The 21,776-nt window shown below is 38.7% G+C and overlaps 1 protein-coding gene across 2 annotated transcripts; it reads right to left on the reverse strand.

Annotated features, from left to right (window-relative positions):
* Positions 1-1,114: 1,114 nt before the first annotated feature.
* si:ch211-91p5.3 lies at positions 1,115-21,297 on the reverse strand. 2 transcript variants are annotated; one of them, XM_017710082.2, is made up of 21 exons: positions 20,970-21,295; positions 18,690-18,821; positions 18,406-18,531; positions 17,551-17,706; positions 17,242-17,397; positions 16,737-16,905; positions 16,266-16,373; positions 15,169-15,348; positions 14,812-14,949; positions 14,562-14,687; positions 14,113-14,343; positions 11,864-12,046; positions 11,044-11,181; positions 10,794-10,919; positions 10,329-10,559; positions 8,364-8,528; positions 7,859-8,071; positions 7,618-7,758; positions 5,096-5,401; positions 4,694-4,834; positions 1,115-3,120 (listed from the first exon to the last, which is right to left on the reverse strand). In XM_017710082.2, exons 1-21 carry the CDS (start codon positions 21,144-21,146, stop codon positions 3,026-3,028), a joined length of 3,438 nt encoding a protein of 1,145 aa, XP_017565571.1. In that variant the 5' UTR covers positions 21,147-21,295; the 3' UTR covers positions 1,115-3,025. The 2 variants fall into 2 exon arrangements, with proteins under 2 accessions (XP_017565571.1, XP_017565572.1); XM_017710083.2 differs by lacking the exons at positions 10,329-10,559; positions 10,794-10,919; positions 11,044-11,181; positions 11,864-12,046 and having other exon boundaries at positions 20,970-21,297.
* Positions 21,298-21,776: the final 479 nt, after the last annotated feature.

Consider the following 21,776-nt stretch of genomic DNA (forward strand, 5'->3'; position numbering starts at 1 on the left):
ACAGGGAAAATCTGGACTCATCAGACCACATGACCTTCTTCAATTGCTCCAGAGTCCAATCTTTATGCTCTCTAGCAAATTGAAGTCGTTTTTGCCAGTGAGCCTCACTGATAAGTGGTTTTCTTAAGGCTATACAGCTGTTTAGTTCCAATCCCTTGAGTTCCCTTTGCATTGTGCGTGTGGGAATGCTCTTACTTTCACTATTAAACATATTCCTGAGTTCTACTGATGTTTTTCTACGATTTGGTTTCACCACACGTTTTAGTGATCGCCGATCACGATCATTCAGGATTTTTTTTCAACCACATTCCTTCCTCGAAGATGTTTCCCCACTGTCCTTCCACTTTTTAATAATGCGGTGAACACTTCTTAACCCGATTTTAGTACTTTCAGTAATCTCCTTAGATGTTTTCTCTGCTTGATTCATGCCAATAATTTGACCCTTCTGAAACAGATTAACATCTTTTCCACGACCACAGTCTTTCAGCATGGTTGTTTAACAAATGAGAAGCTACTCACTGCATCAGTTAGGGTTTAATAACCTATTTGCTTAGTTAAATTCAGGTGGTGACCTTTTTTTGCCAGGCAGTGTATGTTTCTAAAACTATAGAGACAGGATTTTACATGCAATAAAATCCTAAGTCAAAACAGGAATGGCTCCATATATGCCATTAAAATGATCTCTTTTCAGTTGTGCTATAAACCACGCATGGAGCTAAAGCTGTCCTCACATTTTACAGTACGAACACATGCTGTTTCCTGTGTAATGGCTCTTTGTTTTTTGTCTTATTTTCAGGATGTGGTAAAAACACACACATAGGACTGAACTTTCATTCCAATTACAGACACTCAAAGACAAGCACCATTATATCCTTACTGCACACAGAACTGGCTCTTTCAGTTTCACACTAACAGCTATATGTTCAAGTCGTAATGGAATGATGGAGATGATGATCACAGTGCTGATGAAAGAGATGATGATGTTATGTAAGAGTTTCATTAGCCTTAATAAGACCCCATATTAATGTGCAACGTACTGCAATATGTTGTTGGTACAAAATCTGAATGTATCATAAAATATTTTCAGGATAGACAAGAACAACACACTTGTAGGTACTGTTTCCCCATGATCATTTATTTCTGTTTTCTCAGCAACTTACGGCTCTACTATCCAGTCAACACTTCAAATATTTAGGAATGCAGACGAGTATCTCTTCCACAAATGTGTCAGTGAGCAAAAAGCTTGGCCGATATATAATTTACCATCCTCATGCTTCAACAATTTCACAAAATACTGACATTGAAATTGACATTCATGACATTTATCCCACCATGTTTGTAAAGATTCGTAAAAAGTATATTCAAATATTCATATTCATCCACTCCATACTTTACAGCAAATACCATATTAAGACTAATTTTCTACAGACACAGGACAGGAAAATGGCTGATGTTCAAAAGTCACACTCAAATGTTTGGTTTCTCATCCAAGCTTAAATATTTTTTGTCATAGTTTCCAGGAGTTACCAAAAGACATATTTCATATATGAAGCTTCATCATCTAAAGCTTTATTTGAGATGAATTCATGTAGGGCAGTATCCGCAATATATTTTGTAAGTGGACTGACTGACCGACTAGTACATGATAAAGCATCTGGTCAGTCCAGCTCCACATGCTGTGCTTTACATAATACGTATGTAAATGAATGTATTAGTAATTGAGGTGTATGATAGTATGCAGTTTTCAATGCAGCTTCTGTGTAATTTTCCAAATAACCACAGATGGCCCAGACTGAAAGGTTCATCACGGCTCCACCACCTCCAAGCCAACAAGTTTTGGAAGACATGACAGAAAAAAATATATAAGCACTTGGAGTTCTCAAGACTCTACCAAAACAGGTTTCTATGGTCAGATGAGACAAAAATAGAGCTATTTGGCAACAAACATTCAAGGTATGTTTGATGTAAAAAGAAAGATGATTACACTGAAAAGAACCTCATCCTCACTCTGAAGTATAGCAGATGGTCTCTAGAGTAGAGAAAGTTTTGGGGCTGCTTTTCCCTCCAAAAGCCCTGGGAACCCACTTCTGACACACACGCATTACTAAAACTGGGTAAAGGTTGGATGTTTCCAGCAGAACAATCCACACAAAAAGGGTTCAATAACCACAGAATCAAGCTTTTGACATTTTGACATGGTCACCCCAGTCCTCTGACCTAAACCCCTTTGAAAATCTACAAGATGGTCCTAGGACCATTAATATTTGCAGCACTAACATATAAAATGTATTAATGACAACTTAAATGGCATCTGCGTGGGGGGCTTGTCCAGTACAATTTGGTGATGTTCCTGCTCAAACATACCTGATTCAACTCATCTGTCAATTGCCAGGTTTTGGATGTGTGTTTGAGTAGAGGAACCACCAAACTATGCTAAACACCAGCCCTTTGGGACCGAGTTCTGCACCCCTGCTGGAGTGAATAAAAAACATGCTCCTAAGTTTAAAATGCAGTATAATATTTCACTTAACTGGACATAAAGTTAGAATCTCACCCTTAAAATGTAAAGAAAATGCATTAAAATGCGTCACATGTTGTTTTAAAAAAACATTATTGTTTTAAAAACCATTAAGTTCAGCACTTATAGGCAATGTAACCTATTTATGTCTGACAACTACATTTAGTATTATCAGTTCAAATGCCAGAGCTTGTTCTGATTTGTGCTCAGGAAAGTTCAGACAAAAGAGAGACCAAAGTTAATGCAAAAATTTCAGATAATGATGAGTTAACTTGTAAAAGACTGTAAGATTTCATCTCAACTGTTACTAAAACTGCCTCCTAATTGATACAGGTTTTAAAAACTCCAGTCCAGAAGCAGTGAATCCAGATTATAGCTCTAAGTGCCTCACATAAGCCTTGTGTTTTGTTCATACCCTACTTAAAGTGCATAGATTCTAAAAGCTTCCTTTTCACTTGAAAAAGTACATTTAAGATCAACTTGGTAGTGCATACTTAGTAGATGACATTAATCCTGTTTGCTTTGGTCAATCAAATACTTAAACCTTTTCTCAAGCTCCTGGACCAGATTTTTCTTCGCATTCTCCATGCTGTCTTCCCAGTCTAAGGATTAAACAAACCATAGGTCAGTTACAGGGATGTATACTACCATGCAAAAAAATTGGAAACAGAAATCAAATGTTTGGGGTCCCTGTTTTTTAATCACGATTGTATTATGAAGCTACGACTTTTATTGTTTAACATTTAACAATACTGTGGTGTTCTTTAAAACCTGAAATATAAAAAAAATCTTGAAATACACTCTATGGCCAAAAGTATGTGTACACCCAACCATCACACCTATATGAGCTTGGTGGACACCCCATTGCAAAAACATTGGCGTTAGTATGGAGTCATCCCTCCTTTGCAGCTATAACAGCCTCCACTCTTCTGGGAAGGTTTCGACAAGATTTTGGAGTGTGTCTGTGGAAATTTGTGCTCATTCATCCAGAAGAGCATTTGTGAGGCCAGACACTGATATTGGATGAGAGGGCCTGGCTCACAGTTGACATTCCAATTCATCCTAAAGGTGTTCAGTGGGGTTGAGCTCAGAGCTCTGTGTAGGCCACTGAAGTTCCTCTGCACCAAACCATGTCTTTATTAACCTCACCGGGGCACAGTCATGCTAAAAAGGAAAAGGCCTTCTCTAAACTGTTGCCACAAAGTAGGAAGCTTATAATTCTCTAAAAGTTCTTTGTATGCTGTGGTATTAACATTACTCTTCACTTGAACTAAGAGACTTGGCACAAAACCCACACTTAGGCTTGTGTGCAGCTGCTTGTCCATGGAAACAGATTACATGAAGCTTCCGATGTACAGTTCTTGTGCTGATGTTGCTTCCAGTGGACAGGTACATTTTTATGTGCTTTAGTGTTCGTAAGCTGTTGTTTCTCCTCTTCTCCTCACATATAGTTGATCTGGGAAGATCTAGCAGATCAGAAATTACACAAACTGACTTGTGGCAGTGACTTGTGACTTGTGGGCAGCACGGTGGTGTGGTGGGTAGCACTCTCGCCTCACAGCAAGGAGGGCCTGAGTTCGATTCCCTGGCCGGGTGATCAGGTTCAGGTTTGCATGTTCACCCCGTGTCTGCGTCGGTTTCCTCCCACAGTCCAAAGACATGTAGTCAGGCCAGTTGGACATGCTAAATTGCCCCTGGGTGTGAGTGACTGTCTGTGTCTGTCTGCTCTGTGATGGACTGGCAACCTGCCCAGTGTGTACACACCCCCCCCATGAATGGATGGACTTGTGGCAAAGTGCAATGTTGAAAGTATCTGAGCTCATCAGTATGACTCATTCTTGACTCAATACTTGTCTATGGAGATTTATGAATTTATACACCTGTTAGCCATGAATGTGGCTGAAACACCGGGAATTTAATAATTAGGAAAAGTATCCACATAACTTTGGGCATTCAGTGTACTATCTGGTCAGTAGTTCATAGTATTAGAGACTGAAAATCTACACTGCAGAAGTTATTATTAAGTAAAATAACAATTATTAGCAATTATAACTTTTTAATGCTACTGTATATATTTGAAGCAAGAGAGAGACAGAAAGAGAGGAAGAGAGAGAGAGAGAGAGAGAGAGAGAGAAAAAAAGAGAGCATATATATTTGACAATATGTTGTTCTTACCTGGATGTCTAAAGGACAGTTCAACTGAAAAAGTAGCTTTAGATCCTTGTGCCTCATCCGTATCCTCAAACACAGGCTGCTGCAGATTTCTTTGTTTAAACCAGTCATCTAAGCAGTTTCTTAATGATGGACAATGTGGTTCTGTGGAATGACAATAAGACATTACAAAATACTATTATGTAATTAAATGTATGACAATATATACTTGTTTAAGCACTTTACAGCCTTTCAGCATGATTTCCAATTTTTTGGAAAAGCAACTGTTACTCAGTTGACTGAGAATGTAGGACGTGAATGCAGGACGTGATCAGACTGTGTCAGCACTAATAGTCAGCATGACTTCCATTTTTTAATCATAGTCATAAAACAACCACACACTAAGCATCGCCATCACATTCTGACCTGTCTCCTCCCCCAGCAGACCCAGAATACGTTTGCTGAGAAGATTTCGATTTTCCTTTTTGGTCCTTTGGCTTTTGCTAGCCATGATAAAGTCTTTGAATCGGAGGTCAACAGAGATATTGTGCTGGTTGGGTTTGAGAGAGAAAGCGAGATCTTTCTGGCACGCATTTCTCAGTAAGGTATTAATCTGGAATTCAGTTTCCTCAGTGCTGCTGGATGCAGGCAAGGCCTCATGACCGAAGAGCAAGGGCAGAGTGCACAGGGCCTTCTGCAGAGCGTCTTGTTTTGCCTTTGCTTCTGAGGAGCCTGTGGAAAAGACATGTAGACACTTATCATACATGATCTAGCTTTTTAGTTGAAGGCAACATAGGAATTTGTTTTGTGTTTCAATGTACACAAAATAAAATGTATTTAGACAGATATATTTGAGTGACAAATCAAAGGAAAAACTTTTATAAGGTGTCATTATTTCATAAGATTTGTCCAGACCTGGCAAGTTGCAACCAGAACCAGTCTTAAAAGTGGAGGCTCTTGTTAGTTAATGGGCATGTTATTACGTTGTTAGGTTTTATTAAATTTCTGACCAAGTTAAGTGCATATCTTACAATTACATTTTAGGTGTTAATACATAAGTGAGAAATTTTAGAATACTGGGTTCTAAGAAAATGATCGGAAAGACTTCGATAGAGGGTTCATTAGCAAAGTCAGTGGGAGCTTCAGTCACAAAGACTACTCTACTGGCTAGTGTCTCAATACAAACAGTCACTAAAGTGGCACCTGCATTTACATCTATAGGAAAGATGTCAGTACACTGTGCCGGAAATTGTGGTTACAAATGCCCATTTAACGACTCTGATGCTCGCCAATTAGTGCGATATGTAAGGGAAAATGTAAGGATGTGATCAGGCTGTGTCAGCACTAATAGTCAATGTACAACTACATAGAGAAAGATATCATGGGTTGCAGTTAAACCCTCGTCACAAAGACAAATGACCATCTGAGAATTCAGTGGTACAAAAACGCTGACACTGGTCTACAGAGATGTGGAAAAAAGTGAAATGGTGAGATGAGTCATCTTTCGTCATATTCTCTACAAGTGGGTCAGTGCATGTGTGGCATAGAGACTTGCCACCTTCAGAAGTTTTCTGATGACTCTGCAATAGTTGGATGTATCAGCAAGGGAGTGGAGGATGAGTACAGGGCAACGGTGAAGGACTTTGTCGCATGGTGCGAGCGGAACCACCTGCAGCTCAATGTGACAAAGACAAAGGAACTGGTGGTGGACCTGAGGAGGGACAAGGCACCGGTGACCCCTGTGTCCATCAGGGGGGTCAGTGTGGACACTGTGGATGATTACAAATATCTGGGTGTGTATATTGACAATAAACTGGGCTGGGCTAAGAACACTGACGCCCTCTACAGGAAGGGCCAAAGCCGTCTCTATTTTCGGAGGCGCCTGAGGTCCTTCAACATCTGCCGGACTATACTCAGGATCTTCTATGAGTCTGTGGTGGCGAGTGCTATCCTCTATGCTGTTGCATGCTGGGGAAGCAGGCTGAGGGTGGCAGATGCCAACAGACTCAACAAATTGATCCGCAAGGCCGGTGATGTTGTGGGTGTGGAGCTGGACTCGCTGACGGCAGTGTCGGAGAGGAGGACGCTGTCTAAGCTGCGGGCCATTATGAACAATGGCTCCCACCCACTCTACGATACGGTGATGAGACACAAGAGCTCATTCAGCTCAAGACTCATCATACCAAAATGCACCACAGAGCGCCACAGGAAGTCATTCTTACCAGTGGCCATCAAACTCCATAACTCCTCCCTCAGTGTGTGAAACTGTTCATATGTGCAATAACAACAATTGTGTGTGTAGAGTACTTAAATCTGGTGCACATACATACGGTAAATTCTATATATTGTTTTAAATTATACATACTGTAAATTCTATATATTGTTTTAAATTATACATACTGTAAATTCTATATATTGTTTTAAATTATTAGTAAAGTGTTTATTTTTACATAAATGGCTGCAACTGTAACAACTGCAATTTCCCCCTGGGATCAATAAAGGAATCAGAATCTGAATCTGAATCTGAATCTGAATATACAGTGAGAATTATACAGGCCTGAATACTTGGAGAGGGGGTTACAGAGCCTCGACCTGCAGGGCACCAAGGGTCACTGAATGGTTTGATGAGAACAGTAGTAAGGTAAATCAAATGCTCTGGCCTTCACAGTCACTTGATCCCAATCCAATTAAACACTCATGGGAGATTCCGGGCTGGCATGTTACACAATGCTCTCCACTTCCATCATCAAAACATCAACTGAAATAATACCACTTGGAAGAACAGTGTTCTATCACTATGCCACGACACACTGGAGCTGTTCTGTCAGCTCATGGTGGCCCAACACCTTACCAAGGCTCTTTAAATGGTTCTTTCTTTTAATTTGTCACCCGTTTTTTTAATACATAGATTTAAAGTGCATGTGGCACTACACAGCCAACCGACTAACCTTGTCCATCACAGACTAAGCTGTATGTTATCTCGGTAAGGGAGCAGCAGAAATTCTTATCATCCTTAATGTCTTCCTTAGGATGAGTGAGAGACTTCTGTGAAAAATCTTGTTTCACCAACATAGTTGCCTTACTTTCATCTTAAAGAGAGAGACAAACCAATAACATTAGTGCAATAGCCATACTCTTTTAAAAATGCTTATTTTAAAAAATAGACAGAATCAAAGAACAGAAGGATACCTGTGTCTTTCTGGAAAACTCCCAACGCACACCCGAGTGAATAATAGGTTTTGCGTATGGCATCTTTTTTAGAGGTGTAGACATTGCTGTTCTTAAAGGTGAATTTGTCCAAGTTGATGTTCATTGTAAGGCTGAAATTCTGATTAGTGCAAACACGCTCAACTGTTACAGATGGAGGCTTGAGGTGATACACGGCCAGAAGGGATTTGATCTCTGCAAAACATACATATGTACACAGTATCAGTCACTACTCGTACGTGACCTACTTGAGGAACTTGCTAATAGGTTCTAGTGTGGGGTTCCCAGCACTGGAATTGGGAATCTCTGACTTACATCACCCTAATTACTTTTATTTAAAAAAAACTACACTTATTAGACACTTATTAAAGTAAATTGCTTTCCATAATGTGTGGGAAAATGATTATGGAGTCACCCTTTTTGACTATGCAGCACTTTTGGAAGATATTTTTAAGAGCATTCTCATGCAAAGCAGATCTGTGTGCACCTGTATGATCCTGCAAGTCCACTTCTCTTGGTATGAGTGAAGGGTTGGAGTCCCGAGTTTCTGTTGTCAGTCCGATGACACAGTCTAAGGGTGTTGTGGGTGGAGGCTGGACAACAGCCACACTGTCCTTCTCTTTTCCGTGCTTCTGTGTCTGTGTGCCTGATACTGCAGAATCACAGCAAGGTCAACATAAACAACTTTAGTGGTACCAGTAATGTACGCCCTCTCTAGGTTTGCATTTTAAATTTTATTACATTTTCAGCCAGCTTTTCATTTCCATCACATAGGGCCTATTTATAAATGTACATTGTTAGAAGTGGTATGACTGGCAAAACTATATTCAGTCACAATGCCTTCAATGCTGTTTAAAGAGTATACACTTTTCCATGACAACTATATCTTTATTTATAGATGTAAGGTGCCAATGACAATTCTTTCCCAGATAACAGGGAGTGCCCTCTTAACATTAGTGGACGTTCTGGTTTGCTATATAACAATATGTGCAAAACTTTAGGAAGATTTACTGGGAAGGAAAAAGACTGTTATATGTTTAGAAATGATATTTCAGTTACAACACACAACAGACATTAAGCAGATTTACAATATATTTAGTATGTAGTTTTAAATGAAATAAAATAGAAAAATGCTTGAACTTTAATTTTAACTTAAATGAAAACCTATGCATTTGATAGGAGGCAGGCATGGTTGTAAAAATGACCAGTAGAACTGTTTCTTAATCTTGCTCCTTGGAACTTACAGCACTGCACTGTTTGAACTATCCCCTTCCACAACAAACCTGATCCAGTTCATCAGCTGATTAATGAGCCCTTCATTAGCTGTATGAGTTATGTATAGGTAGTACACAGTGCAGGGCAGTGATGGTAATAGGAACCAGACAGCTGAATTTAATGCCTCTAAAAGCTCCCTTACAGAAAGCTATTAGGCTACATGACAGTTATGAACACACCGCATGATGCCAGAGACATTATCACAATAGAGAAAGTTTTGGCCTAAAACATACTTTTAAGTCATTTAAATTCATGGCACATAGGTACATGCAGTTATATAGTAACATTGTAGGTCAAAATAGTCCCCAAATAAATATTGCAGATTTACCGCTATTTTACCACCATCAACATTACATATAAAAACTCAGACACATGTAGCTTCATTGGTGGTTTTGGACAGTTAATAAAATGGCTATATTTGTGTTGTCGACTTTGTGACCCCTGGTTCATATCACCACCACTCTAAAGACATTTGTAAATTTCAGTTTCATGTTCAAGTTTCTCAGCAATGAACCATTTCACACCAAAGCACTTTGAGTGTGAAATGACTTTGTGAAATGACTTTGTTCATCTGAACTACTGAATTATGCACACATTTTAAAAAAAGGTGGAACTCCTCTTTAACGTGCCATAGGCCATATTCATTGGAAAGATTTATGGGAAAACCTCGCTGCTTTGTCTACTGTGGTTCATTTGTAGTATAATACATCATATAAAAACATGGATCTCCAAAACAGTAAGAAACAGGAGAAAGCAAAAACATTCTTAGCCTTTAATGTAAGACAATATAAAAAGTAAACATTTGAAATGTAAAAATGAAAAATTTCTATTGGTCCTTATATCATGAAATGTTCACACAATGTAAAGAACAAGCTGCTTAAAAAACAGATTTTGTTTGTGCTGATCGTGTAATGGCAAATTTTGGCAAAACTGTCAAAGCACTTCCATTATAGTGTCATAGGACATTTAAAATACTGACAAAACATTTCTGTGTGTTTTTTTTTTGTTTTGTTTTTTTACATAAAATTCCTCACAAATGTATCGCAAATGTCATAATCTTGATCATTTACAAATTCACTGTGTTCTGCATCTCTGAGGCAAGGACACCATGCCTCATGTCATAGCAAGCATCATAAATATCAAAATCTTGATAATTTACAAATGAAGCCAAACTCACTGTGTTCTGCATCTCTGCTGGTGCTGGAGGTCCCTGCATCTTCAGGGGGCTTATTTTGTTCAGCTTTGTAGACAGGGTTCGCCATGCCAAGAGCATCCAGACGTTCCTTCAGAAAGCCTTTGAAGTTTTCATCAGGAACATCATCAGAACTACAGTTAAAGAACCCAGACAGCTGTTGTAGTGCAACCTTAGCCGCTTGCTGTTCCGCTTTTCTCTTCGTTGTGGAGCCATCTGAAGGATTTAAACCATAAACCATATAATATTCATCAGAGATGGGTAACAAAGAAAGAGAACATCAATCAAGCAAAGCTACTATGGTGAATGATGACACAGACTAGTGTTCTCATGGGAATGTTGCTAACAGATTAACAATGTCATGGTTAAAACAATCAGAAAACTTTATTTGGAGGAAATTAATAGCATAAGTAGTTCTTCAGTTATGAAAGTAGACAGAACGCCATGCACCTTTGTCACAAAAGGTAAATTGAAGTTTACAGAAATTCTTATCATCCTGTTGACTTGTGATTTCCAATGGTGGCTGGATACCACATTTAGCCAAATGTTCCAGGACCACTGTCCTGAAAGTACTATCTGTTGGATAGAAAAAACACCAGATATTATCATATCATGACAGATCCAACCCCTGACTAGATCCCCTGACATGATGTCATGACAGATCCAACCCTGACTGTACACCAGTTTCACTGATACCTACCAGTCCCAGGATCATTCAGGCCAAATTGTCGAGCTAGGTTTGTGTACGATGATTCACGGGCTTCATCCTCTTTTACAAACCCATCAGAACAAACCTCTTTGCTGAGGACCACAGCCACAGTGCCATAAAAGAGGTTGCCTGTAATGCAGAGCTTAAAATCAAAAGCTGCAAAATTAAATATAAGGTTTAATCTCTAAAGGCTGACACCTTTATATCTCTACTGTTACAGATGGAGATTTAAGATGATACAGTGCTAGAAGTAAACTGATCTCTGTAAAACACACAGTCATAGATGCAGTTGCACTGTTAAAAAAAACAGTAAGTAAGTAAATGGTACTTAAGACAGAACTAAAAACTCTTGTTTAGACGTTCAATGAACTCAGAATCTTTAAGAAACCAGATAATTTAAGTTTTTTTCAATGATGTCAAATGTAAAAGTATAGATTACTTAGACCAAGGATTCCCAAAGTCAGTCCTAGGGACATCATGCTCTGCTCAATTTTGTGTTTTCCCTGCTCTAACATCCTGAGCCACATGAGAAACTTGCTAATGAATTCTATGTGGTGTGCTAGATGGGGGAAAGCACAAAAACCTGCACTGTGTGGGGTCCCCAGTACTGGATCTGGAAGCCCCTGACTTACAGCAATACTTTACTACTTTAATGAAAAAAATTCTATTTCTAAAAACTGATTAGAACTTATGATCTGTTGCTTTCCACAATGTGTAGGAAAATGATGCATCACCTTTTCTTTGATTATGGCACACCCTACTGGATATTTTTGTAAGACCACATTCTCATGCAAAGCAGATCTGTGTGTACCTGTGTGATCCTCCATGATCACTTCTCTTGGTATGGGTGCAGGGCAGGAGTCGCAAGCCTCCATTTTAAGCCCGACAGCAGCACAGCCTGAGGGTGTTGTGGGTGGAGGCTGGACAACAGCAAGACTGTCCTTTGGTTGAAGGCTAGTATTCTCTTGGTCGTGTGTTGGCTGTGTGCTGGATACTGCAGAGTCACAGCAAGTTAAACATAAACTACTTTATTATTAAGTGGGAGGGAGAATATACTTCACGTATAGTTTTATCTTTCAAAGTGAGTTTATGTCATTACAGAAAAAGACATGAATTTCATGTGAATGATCACATGATGTTGGACAACCCTCATATTCATTTTTGCACACAATGTGAAAAATCTGTGAAAAAAATGTAAAATGTGTTAGCACAAGTGTAAAAAAAGTGCTCTCACACGTGAGAATGTTAGGCACATGTCTTTCATACAGCGAGGGAGCCTAAAATTAACGTCTGCACAACTTTTAAAATCACTCAGAAAGTGACTTCATAACATAATTTTGTTCAGAAGACTTTTTTAATGCTATCGAAAATAACACAGGCCAGTTAAAGGTTCAGGTTTTTTGGAGCAATAATGCAAGAACTAAATGTGTGTTATTTTCCAAGAGACCAGCTGTCCTACAGAAAACACGTGATCCAGTTCAGTAAACACTTCATAAATAGCTGATAATCTACATCAGTTATGTGTAGACAGAACACTGTAGCTGCTAGGGGTGGGGGAAATCAGTTCTTAGATGCATCGTGATGCGGATGTGAACGATTCTGAATCGATACACAAATGTCAATAAACGATTTTCAAAATATTTAATTTATACCATAACGTTGACAGAACACAAAAGACGAAGTTTGGAAGTGCTGAAGTGCAGTGCTTGGCAAGTCTGTGGATGAGTGAGAAATCCAACCGGCTCCCTCTGCATTAAAAGCCAGGTTAGGTCAGGAGTCACAACACAAATGTTAAGAAGAGACCATTTGTCCTTTCAACAAAAAAACAAACCACCTTGGGAGCCACAACATTTTATGTCCAATGTGTCTCGGTATATGCTAATGTCCTAGTATAGGCTAAACTATATAAATGAAAATGCAGACTTACTTTGGTCTGCATTAAGCTTTATCTACAGCCACTTCCCTCCCGTCTCTACCAGGACACTTTTCCTCAAAAAGTAGAACAGCTTATTGTAAAATGTCACCAGAATGTAAATACGGCACCATTTAAAGTGGACCAGGAAAATCGAAAGAGAAGCTGACTTCATCTTCACCACTTTTTAGTGTTTGACAGTCTGTAAATGTAGATTAAATGCACCCTGGAAACCAACTGCGTTGCTTCTGAATAAGTCTATTCATCTGCAAATGCTTGTCTTAAATCTCTCTCTTTGCATTTCCTTAGCTACTAGCTAAGCAAGACTGCATTGGTAGGTGACCTGCAGTCTGCACATCAGGGGAAAAGGACCTGCATAAGAGCCATATATACTTGTTGTGTCACACTAAACTAAAATACTTTGGAAACCATATTACACGTTTCCACACATTTTCCTACAGATTGTACTAGCTGCCAACCAAGGATTTGTGTCCATTCTCAGTCGTTGAGAACCAGAGCTTTCGCGCTATGCTGGACACTTTGGAGCTAAGATACTGCTTCTCGTCGCAAAGATATTTTACTGACACAGCAACCCCCCGACTCTCTACAAGACCAAAATCGGACTGCATTTTATCACAGATGAATGGCAGCAGCGTCTCATGTGCTCCAAACAAGAGCAGTGAATGAGAGCCTTCCAGTTCACTTGCCACATCACTTCCATTTGTTTTATTAATAAAAGATCTTGGAAGTAAATTCATTATGAATCATTACAAATACTTTGCTTTGAAAGTACCGAGTCCTCACACAGTGAGAAAACAGAAATCCTGAATAGAAAAAAAAGATGCATCGATAATTGTTTCATAATTGCATCACAGCTTCTGAATCGTAATCGTAATCTAATCGAATTGTGAGGTGCCTAGAGATTCCCACACCTAGTAGCTGCATTCCAAATACTAGGCTGCGGGCTAGGTGGACTGCAGTTCTTGACCGCTTCATCATCTAAGGCAGTTCCACTAAGAAAGATACTTTGAATACAGTTGTGAAATGCATAAAAAATGTTGACAGTTTTCAAGGACACCTTGCCTCATGTCATAGCAAGCATCACAGGTATCAAAATCTTGATAATTTACAAATGAAGCCAAACTCACTGTGTTCTGCATCTCTGCTGGTGCTGGAGGTCCCTGCATCTTCAGGGGGCTTATTTTGTTCAGCTTTGTAGACAGGGTTCACCATGCCAAGAGCATCCAGACGTTCCTTCAGAAAGCCTTTGAAGTTTTCATCAGGAACATCATCAGAACTACAGTTAAAGAACCCAGACAGCTGTTGTAGTGCAACCTTAGCCGCTTGCTGTTCCGCTTTTCTCTTCGTTGTGGAGCCATCTGAAGGATTTAAACCATAAACCATATAATATTCATCAGAGATGGGTAACAAAGAAAGAGAACATCAATCAAGCAAAGCTACTATGGTGAATGATGACACAGACTAGTGTTCTCATGGGAATGTTGCTCATGGTTAAAACAATCAGAAAACTTTATTTGGAGGAAATTAATAGCATAAGTAGTTCTTCAGTTATGAAAGTAGACAGAACGCCATGCACCTTTGTCACAAAAGGTAAATTGAAGTTTACAGAAATTCTTATCATCCTGTTGACTTGTGATTTCCAATGGTGGCTGGATACCACATTTAGCCAAATGTTCCAGGACCACTGTCCTGAAAGTACTATCTGTTGGATAGAAAAAACACCAGATATTATCATATCATGACAGATCCAACCCCTGACTAGATCCCCTGACATGATGTCATGACAGATCCAACCCTGACTGTACACCAGTTTCACTGATACCTACCAGTCCCAGGATCATTCAGGCCGAATTGTCGAGCTAGGTTTGTGTACGCTGATTCACGGGCTTCATCCTCTTTTACAAACCCATCAGAACAAACCTCTTTGCTGAGGACCACAGCCACAGTGCCATAAAAGAGGCTGCCTGTAATGCAGAGCTTAAAATCAAAAGCTGCAAATTTGTAAAAACTGCCTGCTGTCCAAATCAAAAGTTCTGTGTTTTGTTGAGAATAGAACAAGCATGGAAAGCTATAATCTCCTGCAGGATAACACAGAAGACACTGAAATATTACAAATCACTTTTTCAATTTTTGAGAATAAGCCTACTGATCTCAATTGCAATAATGTAGGAAAGACATGTTACTTGTAGATGATGTACTGGATATCAATGATGCACTTGTTGATGCCTCTTCTGTGTCCTCAAACTCAGATTTGAGGTTTTCCAGAGCTATTTTGGCCACCTCTTGGTGAGCTCTCCTTTTGTTATTACACACTTGTAAACCAGTAAAGGTGCGTCCATTCACCACCACTCGACCTCTATAACCTGTAAAGACATTAAGTGGAACTTTAAACTGTGAGGAACTATACATGTGTTCATGCTACATGAAGAATGACCTACTATGAAGAATACAGTGAGAGGAAACAAATATTCATCCATTTTTGTTTTAGTTAAACTATATAGTCCTGTTTAATCCAACTTATTAAGCTGTCAGCAGCTAAGTTCATAATACTTAACTAGGGATATAACTGATCTTAATGTTTTTCATGTTTTTTTATTTTTATACAGTATATACAGTCATTCAGTATTAACAGTATTAGCTCAACAGTCAATGTCCAAGATTAAGCTAATACTGTTAATACTGAGCTTCCTTTAAAATGGTTACATGGCAAATACAGTCAGTCCTTAATATTATTTGTATTTATTCTAATATGTGTTTTTTAGAGCAAATAAATACTTCTTGCTCAAATAAATAGCTTTCGAAAAACAATATTTCTCAAGTATCTAACAGTTTTGTGCAGTACTATATACATAGAGTGTAATGTTTTGTTTTTAAACATATATTTGTTTATGCTTATGAATACACAAAAAGTACAAAGTCAAAACAAATTATAATGTGTAAATTCAAAATAATATGTAAATTCAAAGTGAACATAAGCACTAAAATTATATTAAATAACAGAAATGAAAGTGTCTAAATACTCGTTTCCCCCTCACTGTACACTGCAGTTATGATCCGATTTGATACTACATCAAAAATAATCATTAAAGGTGTTTTAATTATTCATTATTATAGGTGTTTAAATTATTTACTGGCATCTTAATTATTCACTGGTTTAACTGTTTACATAATTATTAAAATGTGTTTTGAGTATTAATTAAAACACCTTTAAATGTATGCAAACACCTTAGTTCTTGTAATAAATATACATTAAATATAATGGAAGTAACTGAACCCTTGCCATTAGCATCAAGTTCTTCTGTAAACAAAGGTTCTGGCCATTTCCTTTTTCGAGCCTGTTCGATCAGATGATTCTTGAACTTGAGTGGATCATCACTGAACATTGGGTCTGTAGATCACAAACAGCTGAATATAAGAGTCTAAACACAAACAAACCGTTTCTATTTGTGCCGTCTATCAGATTCTCTTGTGCTACTGAAAAAGTGTTTCCAATCTTTTAAATTGTAAGGAACCTTCCCGTCTTCTTCGCATTTGTTAGTAGTGTACCACCAGTATTACCACCATAAACACCACATTTATTGGCTGAGATTAAACTGAAGTTAGGGTTGGCTGGAATTAAGATGGATTTGAAAAAACTCTGACCAAACAGAAATCTGTCATGGTATCATCTATCCTTTACAATTTGCATGTGTCTGTAGCATTGAGCCTTATTTCTTTTTTTTTTCTTTTTTTATTGATTTTTTTCACCTACCATGCGTAACCTTCTCCAGATTTCCAACCCTGTTATTCAGATTGTCAAGCTGGAACTCATGCTTCTCCACTGTCTCCTGTATCTCATTTAGCCGGTTCACTTGAGGCCTCAGGCTCTCCAGGAGATCTTTGTTTTGGTCCAGGAAATTCTTCATACCCTGCAGTTCTTCCTGAACACACCAGGTAAATGATTTTTGACAGCATAATTATGTTTGCTTACAGGATCAAAGCTGCAATCAGTAGTTACTTTACAATAAGCAGTCAATAATTACTCTACTATATCCAATAAAATATGTAATGTAAAACTTATTGCATGAATAATGGTTATTCTAAAATCTGCTATTTATGCAGCTTGCTTTTATAAATGTTAAAATACGTAAAAGACTTGGGGGAAAAAAGAACATATTCCTACAATGCCTTTCTATGGCTCTTCACAAACATGTGTTGGCACAAAAATCTATTGTTAAGTATGCCAACTTTCAATGAAACATGGACTTTAGTCTTACTTTAATTTCTATTTGTTGGTCTGCGTCATAACGTTGGGCGAGGAATTCAATCTTTTCCTTCAGGGCCTGCTGTTCTCTCTCCAGCAGCTTCAGATTTTCTGTCTTGAAATTCACTTGGGAAACTTGACCAGGATAATTTTCCAAAACTGTATCAAACTATACAATACAGCATATAAACAGTTTTAAAAGTTTCAGCTGTACCATTACACAGTATTTCAAGATATTAGACATGTCATGATCTGGAGTATATAAACATGTTAGCAGTCTTCATAAAATAAAACTCTATAAAATCTCTATAATTCTAGGTACCTGCTTTATCTCCTCTGATATGGTCTCATGCAGTTTAGGTATGCAGGTCCCTAGAAGCTCTGCCAGCAACAGAACATTATTTCTGCCATTGCTCATCTTTTCCTTGTTGAGCCTAAACTCAGGGGAATGCATCACCGTATTCCTCAAGTTGATGACCTTCATCCCAGAGAAAAAAAGGAACATAAGCTTCATAGAGCCACGTTATCATGAATCCCCATTATAATTTACCTTTATCATTGAGGTAGATGAAATAAGACAGGTTAACATGAATCAGAAAAAAGTAAATGTTCCATTAGACTTTATTTTTAAAATGCATACACATACAGAAATAAAAAAATAAAGGCACAGAAAAAGCAAGTTCTTAAAAGTGGAATCGCTTCTGCACAATTCACTTGCTGACAAAGTTGATGCATTGTAGAGAAACCTGGTGACTCAGATTTCTTTACAATAGTGGTGACAGGAACCAGGTTTTGTGATGTCTACTACACAAATATACCAGGCTTTTAACTTAAATTTTAAATTTTGCTGTTTGATAAAGCTTGACTGAAATATTTAAAGGCAATGATAAACCATCATTGATGATCTTTTCCTGGAAAGTTACACTAAAATGCAAAAATATGATAACTTTCCCAATCTGGCAACCGGGAGCTGGTTGCTAGCTCTGTCTGAACAGCAGTGAGTGGTGCAGAAAAGCAGAGTTAAGACCAATATTACCTTGGACATCTCGACCGTTGTGAACAATTCTGATTCAGATTCTCTTGAATCTGCATTTCACATCAAACCACTCTGAAAGACTTTGTTAACACTGTATATGGAATTTCCTTCAAAGGATTTAAAGGCGTTCAGTATGTTTACCTTGGTCATGAGCTGGCCTTGGTGAAACTTTTTAAAATGCTTGCACTGAGCCATGAAGTTCAGAATAGCAGCAATGTCAAACTCTTCAAAACGGCGATGCCCACTTTGTCCACGTGGCATATACACCTAAGGTCATATTGTAAATAAAGTGAAATCAATACAACATAAATTGTGCCAAATCCAGAATGGGATTACTTTGTTCACTAAGCAAAAGAACAGTGTCAAAGAATAAACACAAATAATAATGACAGAATGAGAATGAAGTGGTGCTGCCCATAGCTCACCTTGGCCACTTCCCATTTTTCTGTAGGCCAGCGATGTGGCTCGACGTTCTCCCAGTGTACCAGAGCACCCTTTCCAACACGACGCCGCAAGATCTCTTCTTTCCACAGATTACACTTCTCACATAGAGGTGACTGTGGACAGCAACGTTTCCAACAAACAACACATCTATAAATTAATAATTAATTCTGAGTTTATTCAGAGGTTTACTCAATTTGTTCACAAAATGTGTGCATTTTTCATTTATTCGTGGGGTCATTCTGCTAAGGACTCTTAATTGTAAAAGCGAGGCTTGTTCGCCTTCAGTGGAGGTGTGTTGATCTGTGTTGGATCTAGGAGCTGAGAGAGTGCAGAGTCCAGAGCTAAGGCTTAGAGAAAGCAGTTAAGAAAAATCCTGATAATGTACAACATCTGGTTAATAAAGCACTATGACTTAGGTCCAATCCCATTTCACTCCTCGCCCCTACCACTTCGCCCTCAGCCCTCTGTTTTGCACATTCAGTCTAGGGTTAGGGTGTCCCAATTTTTGTTGAGATAGAGGGGCAGGGCGAAGTGTTGGGCTACATGGCCCTCCAAACAGAGGGTTTTCAGAGTCACACTCCAAATGGAGTGTTATGAGAAGAAAAACAATAAAACTGACAAGATGTCTGCGCGAGCGACAAGAGAAACTCAAAAATGTGAGAATTTTCTCTGTTAAAAAAATGATAGAATTAATACCCATTGTATTATCTTAGTTTAATGTTATTTCAATGTATTATGGTTGTTTTCTTTATAAGAGGCTAATAGCATGGTAATGTCTCAGTAGCTAATTAGCTAACTTTCCCATTATACCTTAAATAGTCCAGCCGTTCTGATGCCTAAAGCGCCAGAATGTAACTACTGCACCATTTAAGGTGAAATGGGAAAATTCGAGTTATAAGCTGGTGAATAGCTGACTTCTATCACCAAAGAATTAGGAGAGGGCGATAATAAATAACTCTCTTATCCCCCTCTTTGAAGGCATATGATGCCCTAAATGTAACTAAAGCCCAGCAGCGTGGTTGAACCTTTCCCTTCTCTGCTATCAGTGAAGACATTTACATTTTTACATTTATGGCATTTGGCAGATGCTCTTATCTACAGCGACTTACAATTTGATCACGACACTACACCAACCACTATGGGTGGGCCAGGTCGCCTACAGAGCAGCGCTATTAGCCTGTTAATGAAGCAACGTTTTGTTTTGGTTTTTATTTGAGGGTTGGCCCATTTCGTGGGTTCCAAGGTGTTAGAGTGACACTAAAAAACAAGGAGTAGGGGCAAAAATAAGAAATGGGATTGGGTCTTTGTCTCTAAAGCTGCGTCTCTTTCAATAACGATGACGCTACATTACATTTACATCCACTTAAACATCGCCACTTTTTACTCAGTTTGGCTGCTTCAGCACATTATTTCTTTTGTTGCTGCTCACAACTCTCAAGTTCAGACTTCCGCAACATATTTTAGACCAAAAGCATGTCAAGCCTCACATCCCCTACTAATGGAATCTGTGTGTATAGTAAAATACTGTCTTAAGTAGAAGTAAAACCACTTGAGTATGTGTAAAGATATAACTTCAGGAAGTATCAGCTCAAAACACATAGAAAGTAAAGATACTTGCTGTAAGGGGACTTTAGCTGTATCTTCACACTAAATCCACACAGATATCTTCTGATAGCACCGTTAACCATGCAACTATTTATGACATATACACACTTAGATGGTTCTAATGGTGAAATGGTTCTTCAGATGGAGAATGTACATGGTTCTATATAGGACCTTCATGATAAGGCTTCTATATAGCACCAAAAATGGTTCTGCTGTTGTTACATCAAGCTTGAAACAATGGAAGAATACTTTTTGGTGCTGTACAGAACCACAAAAACTTCCTCCTTCAGTCTGAAGAACCATTTCACCATGCAGGAAACCACTTAAGCACGAAACGGCTCTACATAGAACTTATGGTTCTGTAGAGAGCCAGAGAACCCCAGACGAACCATCTTTTAAGTTGGTACCAAAGCCACACCTTAATTTTGATCACTGGGCAGTAAATATATATATATATATATATATATGTGTGTGTGTGTGGGCGTGTCGACTATTGTAGTGTATTTATCTGTATGAGTTATAATGACCTGTAGCTCTAACGGCTCACTCGTTGTCATGACAGTGCTAAAACTGTGCTAACATGCTAATATATACAGGCCTGATGACAAACATCGTCCAAACACCGTGAAACCGCTCGCTTTTCCTTTACGGTTTACCTTTTTGCATTTTTTTGCACAGGTCCCCCCCTTCAGAGTTTCCCGAAGAGAGCTGTGGTAAGTTTCGGTTTCCTTTTCGACGAAATCGCGAATGTAGTTCCTCAGTATGTAGAGGCTCTCCGCGGCTTTCAGCCAGTTCTTGTAGTTCTCGTCACTAAATCGCTGGTAGGAGTCCATGGTGGGGAAGATTCCGCATTAACAGTCCTATGGAAGGACTTAAAGCCTTCTTTCTCTGTTAGAGCTGCCCGAGTGCAGCCCAGCCCAGCCCAGCGGCAGCGTCAGTGTCAGGAGCGCTGGAAGCTCATCGCACAGCTGACGTCGCGGGTTGCCAGATTGTCACGGTGGTTAAAGGGGTGTTCACCGATTTTCCAGATTTTCTCTCTGGTTAAATGGTACAGATGTAAATAAAGTCATTCAGAGTAGTTTGCTGTGAAATGCTGCAGCGTAGAGACAACTGACGACAGTGGCGGTGATAGGAACCAGACGTCCAGAGTTAAACGCATCAAAAACCTCCTTCGCAAGTTACTATATGAAACTGTAACATATGCTGCCTGGATGCTGATACATCGTTTTAGTTTTGAGATAAAGATTTAGCCTTAAAAGTATTTTTTTAATAATCCATTCATACTGGATAAAAAGAAAAAAATCATCTAATTATGATTATTAATTAGGAGATTCTAAGTCATAAGTATAAGAAAGTACATCATAATGTACTGGTTAAGAATTACTAAATGACTATATATACAGTATATTACAAAAGTATTTGCTTGTGTGCCTTCACACACAAATGAACTTGAGTGACATCCC

This window comes from Pygocentrus nattereri, chromosome 12, assembly GCF_015220715.1.
Source record: "Pygocentrus nattereri isolate fPygNat1 chromosome 12, fPygNat1.pri, whole genome shotgun sequence".
NCBI lineage: Eukaryota > Metazoa > Chordata > Actinopteri > Characiformes > Serrasalmidae > Pygocentrus > Pygocentrus nattereri.

Excerpts from the sequence above, each read along its gene's own strand:
- si:ch211-91p5.3 (XM_017710082.2), bottom strand. The coding sequence starts at position 21,146 with ATGGACTCCTACCAGCGATTTAGTGACGAGAACTACAAGAACTGGCTG. Across the intron at positions 18,822-20,969 it reads GTGCAAAAAAATGCAAAAAG|TCACCTCTATGTGAGAAGTG; the intron begins GTAAACCGTAAA and ends TGCTGTCCACAG. Across the intron at positions 4,835-5,095 it reads TCTGCTGGGGGAGGAGACAG|AACCACATTGTCCATCATTA; the intron begins GTCAGAATGTGA and ends GTCATTCCACAG.